Raw genomic sequence first — 16,011 nt, forward strand, 5'->3', positions numbered from 1 at the left:
GAAATAAATAAAATAAATACATTATAGTGAGTCACATGTAAGCAAGAGGAGTGATTACTTTTAAAATTCTGAAAACAGATCACAATGCTTCAGGTTGATTAGACATGTTCCCATGTCATCAGTTCAGTCGACTTGTGTGATCCCCTCTCTAATCATCTGGTTAATCCCTGACAAAGAGCAAGTTTAGACTGTCCAAGTCTTCCAAGCTCTGGTATGTATACAGTAACACACAGCTGTGTGGATAAAGGCTAGTGTGATCTTTAAGCCATTTCCATGATTTTGGCCGCACTTTCCCCAAGTGCCTTCATTTTCCCACATAGAATCATAGAATTGTAGAGTTGGAACGAACCACAAGGGCCATCTAGCCCAAATTCCCTGCAATGCAGGAATCTTCTGCCGAACGTGGGGCTCAAACCCACGACTCTAAGATTAAGAGTCATGCTCTACTGACTGAGCTATGAAGTGTTTAGGCCAGCTCACAGTAGCCTTTTTCCTGTGTGAGAGGAATGTGTTGGTGTGACTTAGTATCATATATTTTTGTGTCTTCTACAAGAACATAAAACCTCTGCCTTTCTAGTAATATTTAACGTATTTACATATGAGGGATTTTCACTGAAATGTTTTTAAGTGGAATGGGTATGTCCTATTTCAGCATCTCAGTTTTGCACAGAGTGTTAAAACAGGCATAATTTTACATTTCCCCCAAATAAAGTGAGGTCAGAGTCTTGTCAGGAAGCAGGTGGGCTTATTTCTGTCCCTATTTTGTCTATGCTGAATCACATCTTAATGATTAGTTTACATTTTGTCATATATTTCAAACGCGAAACTGCCCTCTTGCACCAAGATTCTGGCAGCAAAACCCAGATAATCTCATTCAGCTAGTGGAAACCCATTTGTCTGCTTGCGTCTTTATGTAAAGCAGAAATAAAAACGGCAAGGCAGCAATTTATTTCTGTACAGAAAATGGCATAGTAAAATGGGAGAGAAAACTACTTAGAATGTATTTTGCTGAAATATACGACTTTCACTTCCTTTTTTTATTTCATGCACTGATGTTCAGTTAAGCTACGGTAGATTTAGAGCATAAGCTGCTGTACAAAGCAATACATGCTAAAGATGAGAAGAAGATAACAAATCTGTACTATTGCTTGCTTGAATCATTCATGTCAGCCTGAACAACTAGATAACACACAATCTGTTGGACCAACTTTTATGTACGTGCATGGGGCGAGGGCTTATTTTTTGTTTCTGTTCTTGCTTCTATTATGTATTTTATGGTTTTTATCATGTATTTTTATGTTGTGACTGCCCTGAGATCTATGTGGGGTGGGGTGGGTGTTTAGTTGGGTGTGGGAATTTGTTTAATTTAATTATGTTGTGTTTGTAACTTTGTTTTTTGTTTTTATAGTTTTATTGTTCTGTTAGTTTGTTTTTTGTATAGGCTTTAATTTGATTTTAAGGGGAGGGGTCAGGGCTGCCTGGGAGTGGGTCCCAGCAAACAAAATGGCTGGGGCAGGTTCCACGGGTGGGATGCACTCGGACAACCGATCTCAGTGATCACGGGTAGGAGGAGGAGTTACGCTAAGACCAGACCATGTCATTACCGAGGAAGCAGGCTTAGTCGTTGTTTGAGGACTATCCCTGTCTCCAGGTCTGGTCCTGACCGGAAGGATACTGGAATCAACAAGGGAAACCCACATGACCTGAAAGTGTTGCTGTGCAATGCCAGGTCAATGATGAATAAAACCTCTGCCATCCACGACCTGATTGTGGATGGAGGATTTGACCTGGCATGTGTGACAGAGACCTGGTTGGATGAAGCAGATGGGCCCATCCTTGCCGCTGCTTGTCCACCAGGTTTCTCTTACGCACAGCAACCCAGGCCTTGTGGGCGGGGAGGGGGGGGGTTGCAGTGATTTTTAGGAAGTCATTAGTTTACACCAGGCGTCCTATTGGAAAGACCCAGTTCTCTGAGTGCATGTTCTGGAAGTTGGGCAATAGGGGCAGTACAGGATTCCTATTGGTGTACCGACCTCCCCGCTGCACCAAGGATTCCCTGCCCGAGCTGCTTCAGGTCGTGGCGGATGTCCTCCTGGAGACACCTAGTTTGGTTGTCCTAGGGGATTTTAACATCCATGCCGACACGACCTTACAAGGGACCGCTCGGGACTTCGTGGAAAGCATGGCCTCCATGGGGCTGTCCCTGAATAAGTCTGGTCCAACTCATAACCACGGGCATGCCTTAGACCTGGTGTTCACCTCTATGGATGTTGGTGATCTGACACTAAGTAAAAGCGAAACCAAAGAAGTGCCATGGTCAGATCACTTCCTGGTGCAACTGGACTTCTCTGTGACCCTTCCCCTCTGCAGGGAGGCGGGACCGATTCAGATGGTCCGCCCCCGCCACTTAATGGATCCAAATGGTTTCCAGAGAGTGGTAGGGGATGTTTTATCCCATGTTGATGGCCTTTCAGCTGATTCCCCGGTGGCCCGCTGGAATGTGGAGTTAACCAGGGCTATTGACTGTTTGGCTCCAAAGCGCCCTCTCCGATTGCATGGAGTCCGGACAGCCCCGTGGTTTTCCACGGATCTGAGGGCAATGAAACAATCGTTGAGACGGCTAGAGCGCCGGTGGCGGATAACCCATTCTGAATCTGACCGGACATGGGTTAGAGCTCAATGTCGAGCCTACCAAGTGGCGATAGCGACGGCGAAGAAGACTTTCTTCACCGCCTCTATTGCATCTGCGGAAAACAGCAGCAGGAGACTCTTTCAGGTGGTTCGCAATTTAGCGGAACCACCTGCTCCATCAGGGCCCAGTAGGGGCCACATGATCTCCTGCAATGACTTTGCAAAGTTTTTTGCAGATAAAGTCGCTCAGATTCGAGAAGAGGTAGACTCCACCATGGGAGTAGGGCCGGGACGGGAGAGTGCTAGAGTCCTGTCTAATCAAGCTGTGTGGGATCAATTCCAATCTGTTACCCCCAAGGATGTGGACAGGCTGCTTGGACGAGTGAAACCAACCACTTGCCTCCTTGATCCTTGCCCATCCTGGCTTATAAAAGCTAGCTGGGAAGGACTGGGCGATGGGCTTTGTGGGGTGGTGAATGCTTCCCTCCGTGAGGGAGCCTTCCCAGACCCGCTGAAAGAGGCGGTTATTAAACCGCTTCTTAAAAAACCATCTTTAGATGCGGCCACAATAGCAAACTATCACCCAATCTCAAATCTTCCATTCTTGGGCAAGGTGATTGAGCGAGTGGTGGCTGAACAACTCCAGGCACGCCTGGAAGAAGCGGGCCATTTGGATCCCTTCCAGTCAGGATTCAGGCCTCATCATGGGACTGAAACTGCCTTGTTCACACTGGTTGATGATCTCCAGCAGGCTAGGGACAAAGGTGAGAGCTGTTTCCTAGTTCTGCTGGATCTCTCAGCGGCGTTTGATACCATCGACCATAACATCCTTCTGGACCGTCTTGAGGGGCTGGGAGCTGGGGGCACTGTTATACAGTGGTTCTGCTCCTTCCTCCTGGGTCGTGTTCAGAAAGTGGTGGTGGGGGATGAGTGTTCAGACCCCTGGGCCCTCACTTGTGGGGTGCCTCAGGGTTCTGTCCTCTCCCCCATGCTTTTCAACATCTACATGAAGCCGCTGGGAGAGATCATCAGGGGATTTGGGCTGGGTGTTCATCAGTATGCGGATGATACCCAGCTCTACCTCTCTTTCAAATCAGAACCAGTGAAGGCAGTGAAGGTCCTGTGTGAGTGCCTGGAGGCGGTTGGAGGTTGGATGGCGGCTAACAGATTGAGGTTGAATCCTGACAAGACAGAAGTACTGTTTTGGGGGGACAGGAGGCGGGCAGGTGTGGAGGATTCCCTGGTCCTGAATGGGGTAACTGTGCCCCTGAAGGACCAGGTGCGCAGCCTGGGAGTCATTTTGGACTCACAGCTGTCCATGGAGGCACAGGTCAAATCTGTGTCCAGGGCAGCTGTTTACCAGCTCCATCTGGTACGCAGGCTGAGACCCTATCTGCCTGCGGACTGCCTCGCCAGAGTGGTGCATGCTCTGGTTATCTCCCGCTTGGATTACTGCAATGCGCTCTACGTGGGGCTACCTTTGAAGGTGACCCGGAAACTACAACTAATCCAGAACGCGGCAGCTAGACTGGTGACTGGGAGCGGCCGCAGAGACCACATAACACCAGTCTTGAAAGACCTACATTGGCTCCAAGTACGTTTCCGAGCACAATTCAAAGTGTTGGTGCTGACCTTTAAAGCCCTAAACGGCCTTGGTCCAGTATATCTGAAGGAGTGTCTCCACCCCTATTGTTCTGCCCGGACACTGAGGTCCAGTGCCAAGGGCCTTCTGGTGGTTCCCTCACTGTGAGAAGCTAAGCTACAGGGAACCAGGCAGAGGGCCTTCTCGGTAGTGGTGCCCGCCCTGTGGAATGCCCTCCCATCAGATGTCAAAGAGATAAACAGCTACCTGACATTCGGAAGACATCTGAAGGCAGCCCTATTCAGGGAAGGTTTTAATGTGTGACATTTTCATGTATTTTTAATCTTTGTTGGAAGCCATCCAGAGTGGCTGGGGAAACCCAGCCAGATGGGTGGGGTACAAATACTATATTATTATTATTATTATTATTATTATTATTATTATTATTATTATCATCATCATCCTAAGTTAATTGTGGTGCAATGAGAAAGGAAGGAATCCTTGAAGACAGAGGGTGGGGCACAAGATTTGAAATATATACATCCAAACCCAACCGTCTATAAGTAAACTTGTAGTACATAGATGAACACTTAGAATTTTTTAATGCCAGGTACACATTAGCATGTCAAGCAATGACAAACCAGGTGCGCATCCTGGAAGTCATTTTGGACTCACAGCTGTCCATGGAGGCGCAGGTTAATTCTGTGTCCAGGGCAGCTGTCTACCAGCTCCACCTGGTACGCAGGCTAAGACCCTACCTGCCCATGGACTGTCTCGGCAGAGTGGTGCATGCTCTAGTTATCTCATGCTTGACTACTCTACGTAGGGCTACCTTTGAAGGTGACCCGGAAACTACAACTAATCCAGAATGCGGCAGCTAGACTGCTGTCTGGGGATGGCTGCCAAGACCATATAACACCAGTCCTGAAAGACCTACATTGGCTCCCACTATGTTTCCTAGCACAATTCAAAGTGTTGGTGCTGAACTTTAAAGCCCTAAACGGCTTCGGTCCAGTATACCTGAAGGAGTGTCTCCACCCCAATTGTTCTGCCCGGACACTGAGGTCCAGCGCCAAGGGCCTTCTGGCGGTTCCCTCACTGCGAGAAGCCAAGTTACAGGGAACCAGGCAGAGGGCCTTCTCGGTAGTGGCGCTTTCCCTGTGGAACACCCTCCCACCAGATGTCAAAGAGAACAACAACTACCAGGCTTTTAGAAGACATCTGAAGGCAGCCCTGTTTCGGGAAGCTTTTAATGTTTGATGTATTATAGTATTTTAATATTCTTTTGGAAGCCGCCCAGAGTGGCCGGGGAAGCCCAGCCAGATGGGCGGGGTATAAATAATAAATTATTATTATTATTATTATTATTATTATTATGGATGAAGTGGGTATACAAATTCTTCTTCTTCCTCCTCTTCTTCTTCTTCTTCAAGATCATCATTTTACTCATTTAAGTGAGCCATAGAGAATAATAAATATATATATATTATTGAGTATTATTAAGTATATGTTTTTATTTATTTTTGTTTTGAAAAATCACTAAAAAGCATTTTTTAAAAAAAGAGAGAGAATAATAAATACTCCTTGTCTGAAAAGAAGTCTATGGCTATAGAGTATCAGAAATTTGTAACTTCATAGTTTGAGCCAATTAAGTGTTCTTGCTAAAAAGCAACCAGCAAGCACACATATGCATGGTAGATTCTTGTAACAAACTGATCAGAGAGGTCTTTGGATCAGCCCCTGGCGCATGAAAAGGTTGACTCATTCTGCAGCTGTTTTTAAGAGATTTCATGCTAAGGTTTATCAGGAAAGAGTTTGATGTTCTCAAAAGTTTAGAAAATCTGCCTTCACACTCACAGTGATATGGGGCACTTGGCAGCCAGGTTCCAGCTGGGCATCTCTTCCTGGAATAGTCTTGTGAACATGTGATGCCACTGTGAACAAGTGCTTTCACTAAATGCTTTCAGGATTAATCTAAAATGGTAAATATGATTTTCCCTCTGGGTCCTTTAAAATTTACTTATTTTTACTGGGAAGTTTCAGTCACCACTCAACCATTTCAAAGCAATCCTTGCACTCATTGGAATTCAGAAAAGTGAAAATTTCAAATAATAGCTGTGTATTGTGAATTTAATATTAGCTTTAAATGTGTACTGAGTCAAATTTCTCATTCATCCCTTCCAGTTTAGCTTGCAGACTTTGCCTCTATTTTTAACCGGATTGGGAGGCTTCAGCAAACCCAAATTAAAATTAAAAGGGAGAAATGTGTTAATGTGTTTTCTGGGGCTCCACGCAGCTCCATACAATTTTTTTATCCTTTGCTGTTTTCTATAATCTGTGCTCTTGATCTCACTGGTGAATATCTGATGCTCATTTCCTCACCATAGCTGTCAACTTTTCCCTTTTTTAAAGGGAAATTCTCTTATTCCGAATAGGATTCCTCGCAAGAAAAGGGAAAAGTTGACAGCTATGTTCCTCACTCATCTCTCCATCCCATCCCATCTCCCCCTATCCAGGTTCTTAGTAAAATGAAATATCTTGTGAAAATCTAAATTTCAGGAGCATAGGCAAATTCTGGAAATCAATTACTTAGATCCAGATTTCGAAGAAAAGGACAGTTTCAAACCTTGGCTTTCCATTCCCTGTGCATTTACCCCCCCCCCCCCAAATGCACCAAAGAATTGGGAAGCTCTCGAGGATGGGAGCTGTTTTAGGTGTGTGGTGTTATTTTAAATGGTATTTCTTTTATGTTGTTTTTAGAAGACTGGGGAGAGTGGTGGCTATCTGTGCTGGTACAGATTCTCTTCCTTTTCTTGGAAATCAAACATGATTTGAATGTTCAGTAAAGAAAACTGAGCTCAAACAAATGCACTGCAGCCCACAGGAGTTCTTTGTAAAACACAGGCCTCCCCACCCTGCGCTTATCAAAACTGTGAGCATTTTGCTGGTTGATAGTAGTGTGATCTGGCCCAGAAACTTTGTCTAGACCAAGATAAACTCTTTATGGAATATAGACTTCTGCAGTTTTCATTTCATTCATTTTTTCTAATATTTATGCTTTTAATATTTGTACATTGCCTGCAACCCAGATAAAATTTAATAAAGCACTTATTAAAAAGCACATTCAGGCAAACAAGAGCGCTAACATACTATGACTACAGGCTAGCATTTGTACTGTAGACTTTAAGGCAAGCAAACTAGCAGTGGATATATAAAAGCACGGTCTGTGTCTTTTGTGGCAACAATTTATCATTAAAATTTTTAAAAGTTAGACAGCTAGCGACTAATTGAAAATACGTGGGCGATTAATTAAACTCATGTACATCATGAAAAAGACATGTAAAACATGAAAGGTAAATATAGAGCCAAAACCAAACCAACCTTGTGCTCCAGTTCTGTACTATTTACATATCTGGGGAAAAGTCTAATTGAACTCTATAGAATTGCTTCTGTGTAGGATTGCACTGCTAAACATTCCAAGAAATTATTATAATAGTGTGTTCTTCTTCCTGAAGTCAGACTGGGATAGCTCAGTGTCATACAAACTCTTTTCAAATAGGGGAGTTGAATGTGAGATTAACTGGTAACTAAAGCCATGTACATGTTGAATTGCAGTAAATGGAGGTGCCATTAGTTTGATAGGGGCTTGCCTAAGACATGTGCAAATCCTTAAGTGAAGCAATGTTGGACCTGGACAATGTCTGTATAGGAAGCCAATGTTAAGCACAGTGTAATCTGCTGAAAGCTCTTTAGCAGAAAGGCAGGAAAGAAATGTAACAAATAAGTACAGTGTTAAAATCCAATAAGTGCTTCCCTCTCCCTTCATAAGTACATAAACTCTGGGTTGTTCTGTGGAGATATAAGTCACCCTCCAGTTAAAAACAATGCCATTGATTGCACCCTTGGCGAACGCCTGTTGAAACTGTAAGCAGAATGTTGTCTCTACTTCATAAAACAAAAGCTGTTAGGAACAGCAGCTGAGCTTTTAAAACTCGTTTGCTGTGAGGCAGCCCTTGCAGGTGGACAGCCTTTATATTTCCTAAACTACTTTTACTAAAACTATATTTGGCGTGCAGCGAAATTTTTCATAGGGGAATAGTTAGGGCCAGAGGTGCCAGCTTGTGAGGGGGATTGGGGAGGAGACTAGCCTAAGGGGGCTAGCCTGGCCCCCTTAGTCCAATGACCGCATGCCACTGATTTTTACTATCTGTTGGGGCCAATAGAAAGCTTTATTTCAAACCTGTTTGTGGGATAGAAATGTCAGGGTATATTCAACAGTTGGGAACAGAAGGGGGTAATACTGACCCATACCCAGTGATGGCCACACTTGGGCCCCCCAGCTCTTTTGGGACTACAACTCCCATCATCCCTAGCCAACATGACCAGTGGTCAGGGATGATGGAAATTGTAGTCCCCAAACAGCTGGAGGGCCAAGTTTGGCCATCACTGCCATAGCCCCTCTCCAAAAAACCCTGATTGTGGCATGGAAAGGCATTTTCAGCATGGGAGGGGCACCACTGGAAAACAAGGGATAATCTTTCCTTCCCAAGAGGCAGCTTCCCTCACAAACACCTCTCCTCTGTTATAATTAGGTTTCAACAAAGCCTCCCATTGAAGCCAATAAACTCTTGCTAAAGCCTGTTTCCAGCATGGGAGCAGGGAGGGGATTAGTTGGTAAGAAGTCACAGGTGTGAGGGCTAGTTAACTATCCCTTTCCAAAAGCATGGTCCACATTGCAATTAGGCTTAAGGGGGGGATTCTATTGGCTGGAATGCTTCTTTGAAGCCTCATTGCAGCTGTGGGAGGGGTCTCTACAGGTGCAGGTGCTGTTTGATGATCCATGGTTTACAGATATTTCTGGCATGGTCATGGATGAGTCTCTTCTTAGCCTGGTAAGTTTATTGCACTATTGATATTTCCTTTGATGTTCTGTTCATGTTTATTAACAGATTGCAGACTTGGCTTTCCTCTTAGCTGCTTTGTTGGGTTTTCTTTGGGATAGGAATGTGGGTTACAAATACAAAATGAAGTGAAATTTTCCAGTCTAGTAGAGACCAGCATAACCAGCCACTTATATGTTCTATGGACAACTCTTTGAGCAGTTTTCTTATATAGGGTTTTCTTTGTGATTGTTGTGATATATGGACTTGCTTAAATATATGCTTTTGTTGGCAGAGGTGAGCATCATAGCTAGCCTCAATACAACCTACTGGCTCCACTGTTGAAGGAGTGACCAGCTCAAAGTTGCCACACTCTACAAGTTAGTTTTTTCAGGCATTGAAAAGTTTTGAAGCTCTTGAAACTTCATAGTTAAATAATATCAGGTTTCCTCTTTTATTAGTTGGGTGTGGTTTTATGCGTGACTTTGCCCAGTTGTGATACTCATGAACTCTCTGTGAGTTTTAGTTGCAGATTCAGAAATGCATATAAATATGTGGGTTTTGCTTTAAATTTTGATTGTTGTAGTTATTTTTGCATTATAACTGTGTTGGCTGAAAAGCAGCCTGTAAATAAACCTTTATCTACTGTAGCAAGTTCACCAAATATAGGGCCATGGTAAAAGCCTTTTACCCATAATATTTTCTTCTATCAAATAGAGTTAAAAGGCTAAAATGCAAAAGATCTCATTTGTTATGGAGATGTAGGTGTTTGCAGAGTGATGACATGACATCTTCATGAGTGTCAACCATAAGCGTGTTTTATTATCTCAGTTGGCTGCTTTGCCCTGTAATTGGAAAGAGAGGTACAATAAAAATGTGTGGTGATACACAGAGCTGAAGGTATAACCGTATTTTGCATAACTTAGACATTCTCTTTGGAGTAATGATCATCATGTTAATGTTGTGGTTCTCTATGGAGGTTGGAAGTGATGCTCTTAAGCTTGATCCTCTGAACTTTTAATACACCACAAAATCTGTTTAACACAGCAGGGCATATTGCATCTAATAAAAAACAATAAATACAGCAGAAACTATAGTTTGTGGAGGAGTTGTCAAGTTAGCATGGGGGGAAAGCATGGCAAACTTCACCTCTTCAAGTTAGGCAATCAATCTTTGGTCTTCCATAAATGCTTTTCAATATAATGAAATTAAGGTACAGTATATTAAGCCAGTTGTAGGACTCTCCAAATCTGTGTGAAAGGGCCTATTTGTTTGTGTTTGGCTAACCAGCTGATAAACAGAAGCAGTAGTAGCCAGAGTGTGCTACAATTGATGGTAGCGTTCCCTGAGTGGAGTTCTTCTTAGGCCGCTCCAACCAGCAAGATGCCTTTTTTTGCTGATTTCTCCTTCAGTGGTACCTCCTATGATGTTCTCAAAGGTGCCACACGAATCTTTGTTCTTTTGGGGGAACAGGCTACTTCATACCATGTACGAGAGTTATTTATAAGTTCTTTTAGAGCATGCTGCTCACATGTAAATGTGCTACAGATGAGCTCAGGGAGCATGGACAAATGTGCTCAACTCTTCCCCTTAGTGTTGCTGTGCCTGTAAACCTCAAGGCAATGGAAAGTTGAGCCTGAAGCAGGGAAGCTCCTCTTCTTATGGAGGCTTCCTACATGAGTTAGAATGCTGTTTTTTTTTAGGGGGATGGGAATAGCAGTGTTGGAGCAGCCCAGAGCTTTAGTGTCTCTACTCTCCCTGGTTGTGTGTAGCATTTACATGTGAGCCCTGCATACAAATAGGGCTGTGGAGTCAAACTGAATAACCACTACATTCTGTAACAGGTGTGTTTGCCACCCTAGGGTCCTTTGGAAGGGAGGGCAGGATTAAAAATATAATAAATAAATTGAATGAAAATAATTAACCCATTTGAAAATGGAGCGCCTGTGTTTGAGCAACTGTATGGCAGTATCGTTGATGCTTCTGAAGTCAATGACAAACCCTTTTCTTTCAAGAATCAGAAAGGGGGGGGGAGTTGATTTGAATACAAAGTTTTTACATTGCTAAGGGGGAAAATGAACATGTTAAACTGAACTTGAAAATCAGACTTCATGACTATGATCCAGAGAGCTCCCCTAAGAATATGAAAGTGCCTCTGCATTCCCAGTGGTAAATTTAGGAGTGGCAACAGAGAGTAACAGCAGTTTCTGACTTTGCTTTTCAAATTGCTTTTGAAACTTGTTAGTATTCGCAACTGCATTTTTTAAAATAAAAAAATCAGGGGGAGTCAAAGATGCCACTATTTAGCACAGATCAAATTGCATGGTTCTCTGTATTCATTGTGGTTCAAGGGTTTAAAATGTGAGCCTAATTCTCTTGTTGCGTGTTGATCAGAACAGGTTAAATGAAATGGAGAATGTTTTAATGCTTAAAATCCATTCAGCCCTCCAGTATATATTTTGAAAGGAAAACCCCACCCCCGCCACCTTCAAATAGAGCATGTTATAAGTAAAATATTAAATGGAATTCCACAAGTAGTCACTTCTTTTCAGATTTTTTCTCTCCATACCTTTAATGGTATCTGTAAACACTCAGTGTTCAAAACACTTGGAGGAAGAGTATCAGTATAAATCAGCTTCTTTACTGGAGGAGGAAGAGCAGAAGCAGAGCTTTAAATTTCAGCTTAATTGGTACCAAGACCAAAGTGTATAAGCCTGTGTTTTATTTAATTTGATTGCCTGCTTCTGTCTGCTGCTTTTGACTTATGGCCTATTTCTCTCTCCCTCTCCCTCTCTCCTTCTCTCTTTTCTTCCTTTGCAAACAGAAAGCTGACCTTGCCGTTGCACCACTGGCTATTACGTATGTTCGAGAGACGGTCATCGACTTTTCCAAGCCCTTTATGACTCTCGGAATAAGTATATTGTACCGCAAGCCCAATGGTACAAACCCGGGCGTCTTCTCCTTCCTGAATCCTCTCTCCCCTGATATCTGGATGTATATTCTGCTGGCTTACTTGGGTGTCAGTTGTGTGCTCTTTGTCATAGCCAGGTAACATGTGAAACCTCTTTGTGGTATTTTGGCAATTGTTACCTTTTCTTCCCCTCAAGAATAATTGTCAAAAGTCACAAATCCTTCCTTACTTTCTTGTTCTCATTTTTTGATATGTAGGGCAGGAATCTCCAACTTTTGGGGGCCAGTGGGCACATTTGGAGTTTTGAAAACTGTCATGGGCACCAGTCACAAAATGGCTAGTGTGGAGAGATCTGGCATTTTTAAAAAGGTGACTATGGAGACTGCCATATCTAAAAGAGCAGAAAAAGAGGAAGACAAAATGATGTAGGCATGTCCCTCATTCGGTGCACTTGTTCACAGAGAAAAGCTTTTTGGAGCGCTCCTTGCTTCATAACAGAAGGGAGGGTGGGAGCCTAGTGCAGCATCCAGTGAATTGTGGCAATGCTTAGGGGTGAGTGTTCAGTATAGCTATGGCTGAATTAGTGGAAAGAGGAACTGCAAAGAATCTCTCGGGCACTGTAGGTATTTGCTGAGGCCTTTTGCAGGCACCGTGGGATAAACGGGTGTGCATTCTGACCTCTGTGGACACCACCTTGGAGACCCATTCTGTAGAGGGCCACTTAGTCCTACAAAGAGCTCACATGATGATCTGCAGGGTCCTACACTCCCATGATGCCTTTCGCCTGCTGGTTATGTCACAAAACCCTCTGTAGACTGGTATGCCTACTAACAGATAACTGAATCATACTTGGCATAACATTCAAATGAAATAGATATTCAGATGAATATTGATAAGGATATCAGAAAACTAAAAACAAAACTCTTGACCCTTGTGTGCAGTGTTTGGGTGCTCTAAATCCTGCTAGCCCAGCTTCTGCTGGGCCAGCTCTACCCTTTCCATGTGTTGAGGGAAGATCTGAGGAGAGGAGCCTATTCTATGTGCATTGTCTTGCCCATGTTTTAGAACCCTGGTCACACAATGTTCTGACTTACAGTGGTGAGGGTGGTGGGATTTAGAATAGGGATGGGGAGCCTTTAACTTGTGGCCCAGCCACAAGGATAAAACAAACAAAAGAAAACACTACCTACTCACTGGTTTGATTTAGCCACACCTAAGGATACTTGACGACTTAGGAAGGTTCATTTAGACATTAGTTTGAAAACCTTTATTGTAAACTTAAATATGCAGCAAAAGGTTTTTTTATGTAACAAATTGGTCAGAGTAATGCACATTTGCAGTGATACTGCTCTGCTGTTCTAAGATTACCAGAGTTGGCTGCTTCCCTCACAACTGTGTTCCTCTGTCTCTCTGTCTATCTACCTGTCTGTCTGTCTGTCTGTCTGTCCATCTACCTAGTTCTCCTTTTTTCTTGGCACAGAGTTATTCCTGCAGCCTTACATTATCTGTTTATCTCTGTTCACTGTGGAGATCCACTTAATCCACTTCTCTTATGCCAGAACTGTCATCAGTATTATATATCAGGGACGTCCAACTCCCAATAGACTGCGATCTACTCACAGTATAAAAAGCTGTCAGTGATCTACCCATTGTCGTTGGATGGGCAAAAGTTGTTGAGCTTTAAACCACACTTGTTCAGCTTCCTCCCCCCTTTTTGGGGGGAGGAAAGAGATCTCTGAGGGGCCAAAGATCTACCAGGAACACCCCATGATCTTCCGGTAGATCACGATCTACCTGATGGACATGCCTGTTATATATTATTTCCTTGATACTACTGTCTCCATTTTATAAGAGATGGTATTATTCCCGTGGACATTGATGAAATAGTAGTCTTTTGAAAGTAGTGACAGTCGTGGCTCACCCCTGCATAAAATATGTGATGCTGTATTGGCCAACGATTGAGTTTGCTAGTTGATTCCAGTATCAGCTTTTTACTGTTCTTTAGGGGTGCCGACAAGTGTGTAGATGGGTATCTCAAAGACACTGTATAGTTGGATTTTCAGAAAGCTATTCACTACTCCCCAAACAAGCCCCCAAATAAATGTTGCAGTCATGTGGCCAGTGCTCCCCCCAGGGGGTACTCAAGGGTACGCAGTATCAGCACCTCTTTGTGTTTTGTTTAAAAAGTGTGGCACTACAACAACTTCATGGTGAGTACTGGCACCTATTTTTCTAGAAAAAAGCACTGCATTTGGTTAAGATTAAAAGGCATTCCTGTGGATGGGTAACCAGGTGCAAGATAGTAGGCAAAGTGTAGATAGTATGCATATAATGAAAATAAAGTGATGTGGTGTGGACATGTTGTCTTTTAGGGCTAGTGGCATTCAGTTTCCTCACAAATTATCTAAAGCATGGTGAATAATGAGATAGCACAAGCTTACAGATAAAGGTTATTGTAGATTTCAGATAAATTGTAACTTTGTAGAAACTTATTTCCGAGGTGATTGTGTGTGTGTGTGTGTGTGTGTGTGTGTAGCGTTTTAGCCAAAACGATAACAAAAATACACGTCGTACCATACACAACCTGCCTGTCTATCTAGAAAGAGCAAAATCAGCTTTCTACCTTTCCACTTTACAGAACATTTCCCTGCATGTTGAAAAATGTTTAGCACTGGTTGATTCCAAAAAACAGGTTGATTTCACCAATGTTATAAAGTGATATGTTGATGGATTTTGTGTACACCTTCTTGAAAATGTGTTTTCTTACGCTGGAAACACATTTTTTTCTGAGCATTCAAGCACTCTTTCAGTTTTCTTTTTCGTTTAGAAATATTCACTTGTTCTCACTCACTGAGCATGGTGGGATGTTTGTTGTCAGTAACCAATGCCATGTTTTTAACGGCCATTGTTGAGTGTTTTCTTTTTTAAAATTTATTTCTTGATATATTCTATCAGATGTTGAAAGCATCATCCTGATTGTAAACCATTCTAAAAACATACCAATGAGAATATAGATTTTGTTAAAACAGGGAGCTGGATTGAAGTTATATCATCTGATTTGTCTGTAACTTTAGAATAGGGATGAGAAACCTGTAGACTCCAACTCCCATCACCCCTGACTGTTGACCATGCTGGCTGTGACTGGTGGGAGATGGAGTCCAATGACATCTTGAAGGCCACAGGTTATCCTAGCCCTGCTTTAGATGTGCAGATACATGTACAGGTTAGATGTACAAAATGGTTCTTAGCTTTATGAGTAAACAATCCAAGTTCAATCCAAATCCATGCTGGATTTCGGCATCAATGTTGGCTCTTGTGGAAAGATAACTGCCTAGGTAGGAGAAGTGATCAACATTTTCCAATGTTACACCACTGAGTTGGATTTGTGGTGCTGCAGAGGGGTTATTTTGTACTTGTTGGTGCAGCACTTTGGTTTTTTGGATGTTGAGTGATAGGCCAAGCTTTTCGTAAGCTTCTGCAAAGATATTTAACATGGTTTGGAGGTCATCCTCTGAGCGTGTGCACACCACGTTGTCATCAGCATACTGAAGCTCTATGACGGAAGTTACGGTATCCTTACTCTTTGTTTTCAGCCTGCTCAGATTGAAGAGCTTTCCATCTGTTCATTATATGATTTCTACTCCGGTGGGGAGTTTCCTTTCAACAAAGTGTAGGATCATGGCAATGAAAATAATGAATAGAGTTGGGGCAATAACACAACCCTGTTTAATACCTGATCCCATTGTGAATGGCTCACTTTGAGAGCCATTGTTATCTGCGATTGTACTATAAACCCTAGTACAGATAAACCCTAGTACAGATAAAACATAGTTTTAAAACAACATAAAGACCATCAAGAATGGAAGACAGCATAATTAAAATAGATTGACTTTAGAAATACTTGGAGGACATAGCAATGTTGGGGCTTGCTTTACTTCTAAGAGAGTTTCAGAGAACTGGTACCACAGTGCCAAAAGCACATGCTCAAGTCACAGAGGTTTGTGGAA

General features: G+C 42.8%; 1 protein-coding gene across 4 annotated transcripts in view; it reads left to right on the forward strand.

The window, feature by feature from the left end:
- The window catches only part of GRIK2 (glutamate ionotropic receptor kainate type subunit 2), a 441,474-nt gene that overhangs the window by 281,398 nt on the left and 144,065 nt on the right, over positions 1-16,011 (forward strand). For all 4 annotated transcript variants that reach the window (XM_080999936.1, XM_080999933.1, XM_080999935.1 and 1 more), the window contains exon 12: positions 11,918-12,141. In XM_080999936.1, coding sequence (XP_080856062.1) covers positions 11,918-12,141 — 224 coding nt within the window. The remainder of the gene's footprint in view (positions 1-11,917; positions 12,142-16,011) is intronic.

The sequence above is a fragment of the Podarcis pityusensis genome (genome assembly GCF_964106645.2).
Source record: "Podarcis pityusensis genome assembly, chromosome: 3".
NCBI lineage: Eukaryota > Metazoa > Chordata > Lepidosauria > Squamata > Lacertidae > Podarcis > Podarcis pityusensis.